Genomic DNA, 3,244 nt, shown 5'->3' on the forward strand with positions numbered 1-3,244 from the left:
GGTTGTAGTTAATTACATCAATTCTAGTTACATAAGTACTTTACAACTACTACTACTACTACTACTACTACTACTACTAATAATAATAATGGTTTCAAATTTTGTCATAAGGGCAGCTTGAGGAAGGTGGGGCTAAGTCAATTACATTAACCCCAGTGTTCAACTGGTACTTAATTTATCCACCCCTCCACCCCGAAAGGATGAAAAGTAAAGTTGACCTCGGCGGAATTTGAACTCAGAACGTAAAGTAATAATAATAATAATAATAATAATAATACTCACTGAAAATGTTGTAATACGATGCTTTTGAAACATTTATCTTTTGGAATATTTGATATCATCAAAGTCTTGGAAACCTAGAAAGAAAATTAGAAAAAAAAAGAAATCAAACACAAAATTATGAACTAAATGGTGACAAAAGAGATGTCGGTGCCAATATGCAGAGATGGTTTTAATTAGTCTTGTATACTGTTGATGTTGTCGAGGGTGCCAGTTGATCCGATCAACGGAACAGCCTGCTCAGTGTTGCCTGTCATATAACAAATAACACTCTACGGCAGAACATAAAAAGCATCATTCAAATATGGTCGATGCCAGTACCGCCTGACTGACTACCATGCCAGTGGCCTGTAAATAGCACCATTCGAGTGTAGTCAATGCCAGTGCTGCCTGACTGGTTCCTATTCCGGTAGCATGTAAAAAGCACCATCCAAATGTGGCCAATGCCAGTGCCGACTGACTGGCCCCTGTACTGGTGGCGTGTAAAAAGCATCCACTACATTATCGGAGTGGTTTGCATTAGGAAGGGCATCCAGCTGTAGAAACCTTGCCAGATCAGATTGGAGCCTGGTGCAGCCTCCTGGTTTGCCAGTCCTCAGTCAAACCGTCCAACTCATCCCAGCATGGAAAGCAAACGTTAAACAATGATGATGTATATGTACACACACACCCACTGTAGAGTGTTATCACTCATGTGATGGATAACTCTGGAAGTACATTTTTACCACCATGAGTAATATCAGAAAATATGGTGCATATACAATAATTTATTATTAAATTTTGTCAAATCTCGTAGAGCTTAAAAAACGAAAAATATTACTTTAAAATAAAATCAAAAGATTTCTCATTGGTGTAACTCCTCCCACAATCATTATCATTTATTCACTCTATTCTTCCTTTGTCTCTGATTCTTTCTCTCACTGTGTGTGTGTGTGTGGTGTTCTTTTACTCCTTAAGTGCACTTGTCCTGTATATCTTATGTTAACTCTCTCTCCCCCTCTCTCTACATAATGTAAACCATGACTTGGAAAAGCTAACCAACATTTCTATTGGCTTTTATCAAATAGAGATTTAATTAAACTTTATACATTAACAGGTTAACAGGACATGTTATATGTAAAACAAAAGATGTCTGCACCAAGTTGTGAACAATTTTTTTTTCTTTTTTGTCAAAAAATGCTGCTAGGTATAAAAGAGGTAATTAGTTTCTTTGTTAATGTTATTTCTAGAATATATAATTGTTAGAATATGTAACAATTTGCATAATATGATGCACACAAGTCTACCCAGATTACTTCCAATACAAGTTTGTGCTTTTGCTTTTAGTGAAAATATTAGAAATTGTTCTTTTGTTTTTCATTAAATTAACTTCTAATAAAGACATAAGGTTGCAAAATATGGTTTTCCACATTACAGATACACAAATACACAATCTGCCAATTTCTTCTGACCCCTAATATTTGTTTATACTTTCGCTGCAGTTACATGTTAATTATGGTTGGCCTTTTCTGTGATTGGTTGAGAGTATTGTTGAGACAGTGCCTTTGTCTCTGTCGTGTCTGACTGCTTCCAGAAGCAAGTGCTAGTACCATCTCTCTACTTATGGATATGCCACAAAGGAAAGATAACTAAATACATTCAAAGAATCCATTGAGCCACAAGAGATGCCAGATATTGGTTAAGTATTAGCATCATCATTTAACATCTGTTTTCCATGCTGGCATGGGTTGGAGAGTTTGACAGGAGCTGGCAAGCCAGAGGGCTGCACCAGGCTCCAGTCATCCATTTTGGCATGGTAACCATATATATTTGCCTTAAGGTCCCTCCCTCTGAATCAAATATTTGAACAGATTTTGGATTTGACATCAAAAGGGAAAGGTATGAAGGTTTAAAAAAAGTTAAGGGAATAAATTTCTATAGAAAATTCTAAATCAGTTCAGAGTACAACTCCATTGATTTTCAAGAAACCAAAGAAGGAATATGTTTGTTCAATCTGCAAGAAATAGAAGCCAAATCTTCCTCCAATATAACCCTACCTTCATAAATAAAAACAAATGCATTATGTATTTTAGACAACCTAAAAAGACAACAGTGGTTATAATTAGATTGCCCTCACTCATAAGTTTGTTTAATCAAGGTTGACCCGGGGATAAATAATATTAATAGGAATCCTTATTAAAAGTAGCAAGCTAGCTGAATTGTTAGCATGCTGGGTGAAATGCCACTAAGCATTTCACCTGTCTTATGTTCTGAGTTCAAATCCCACTGAGACTGACTTTGCCTTTCATCCTTTCAGGGTCCATGAAATTAGTACCCGACAAGCATTGGAGTCAATTTAAATGACTTATGCCCCCTCTCCTGAAATTGCTAGCCTTGTGCCAAAATTTAAAACTGACATGAATCCTAATAAATAACATTAGAGGGAGCAGTTGATTATACAGGGTGTCCCAAAAGTCACTGATTGGTTTCAAGTTTTGATAACTTCCTTAACTTTACAAATAAATGCATGAAATTTTGATCCAATATAAAGGACATAATGGAAATTATTATGCACAAGTCAAATATTGCAACACCACTACATTACATATGAAAAATGCCATCACTTAAATGGCAGCCATTTTCGGGATTGCACACCTATGCTCTTTCCAAAAATTTGCACCATAACACCCTCAAGAGTTTCAGACCCCACTTCTCTGATTTCTCTATTGATGTTCTCCTTCAGTTGCACCAGGGTTTCCGGTTTGTTGACGTAAACCCCCTCTTTCAGGTATCCCCACAAGAACAAAATCTGGGCTCATCAGGTCTGGGTGAAGGTGGAAGAAATTCGTGTTGTCACAATTGTAGCAAGAATGGCTAAGATAAAAAAAACAGACAACAATTTCCATCTTTTTGCTCTGTTAAAATATTTTTAAAAAATTATATTAATGTATCCTACTTGTTGAAGTTCCATATATTTTTTTGTGCA

General features: G+C 36.1%; 1 protein-coding gene across 1 annotated transcript in view; it reads right to left on the reverse strand.

Moving 5' to 3' along the window:
• LOC106873756 (calcium permeable stress-gated cation channel 1) overlaps positions 1–3,244 on the reverse strand; it is a 70,731-nt gene that overhangs the window by 9,803 nt on the left and 57,684 nt on the right. The window contains exon 10 of the mRNA XM_052968506.1: positions 283–356. Within this exon, the coding sequence (XP_052824466.1) occupies positions 283–356 (74 nt within the window). The remainder of the gene's footprint in view (positions 1–282; positions 357–3,244) is intronic.

This window comes from Octopus bimaculoides, chromosome 6 (assembly GCF_001194135.2).
Source record: "Octopus bimaculoides isolate UCB-OBI-ISO-001 chromosome 6, ASM119413v2, whole genome shotgun sequence".
NCBI lineage: Eukaryota > Metazoa > Mollusca > Cephalopoda > Octopoda > Octopodidae > Octopus > Octopus bimaculoides.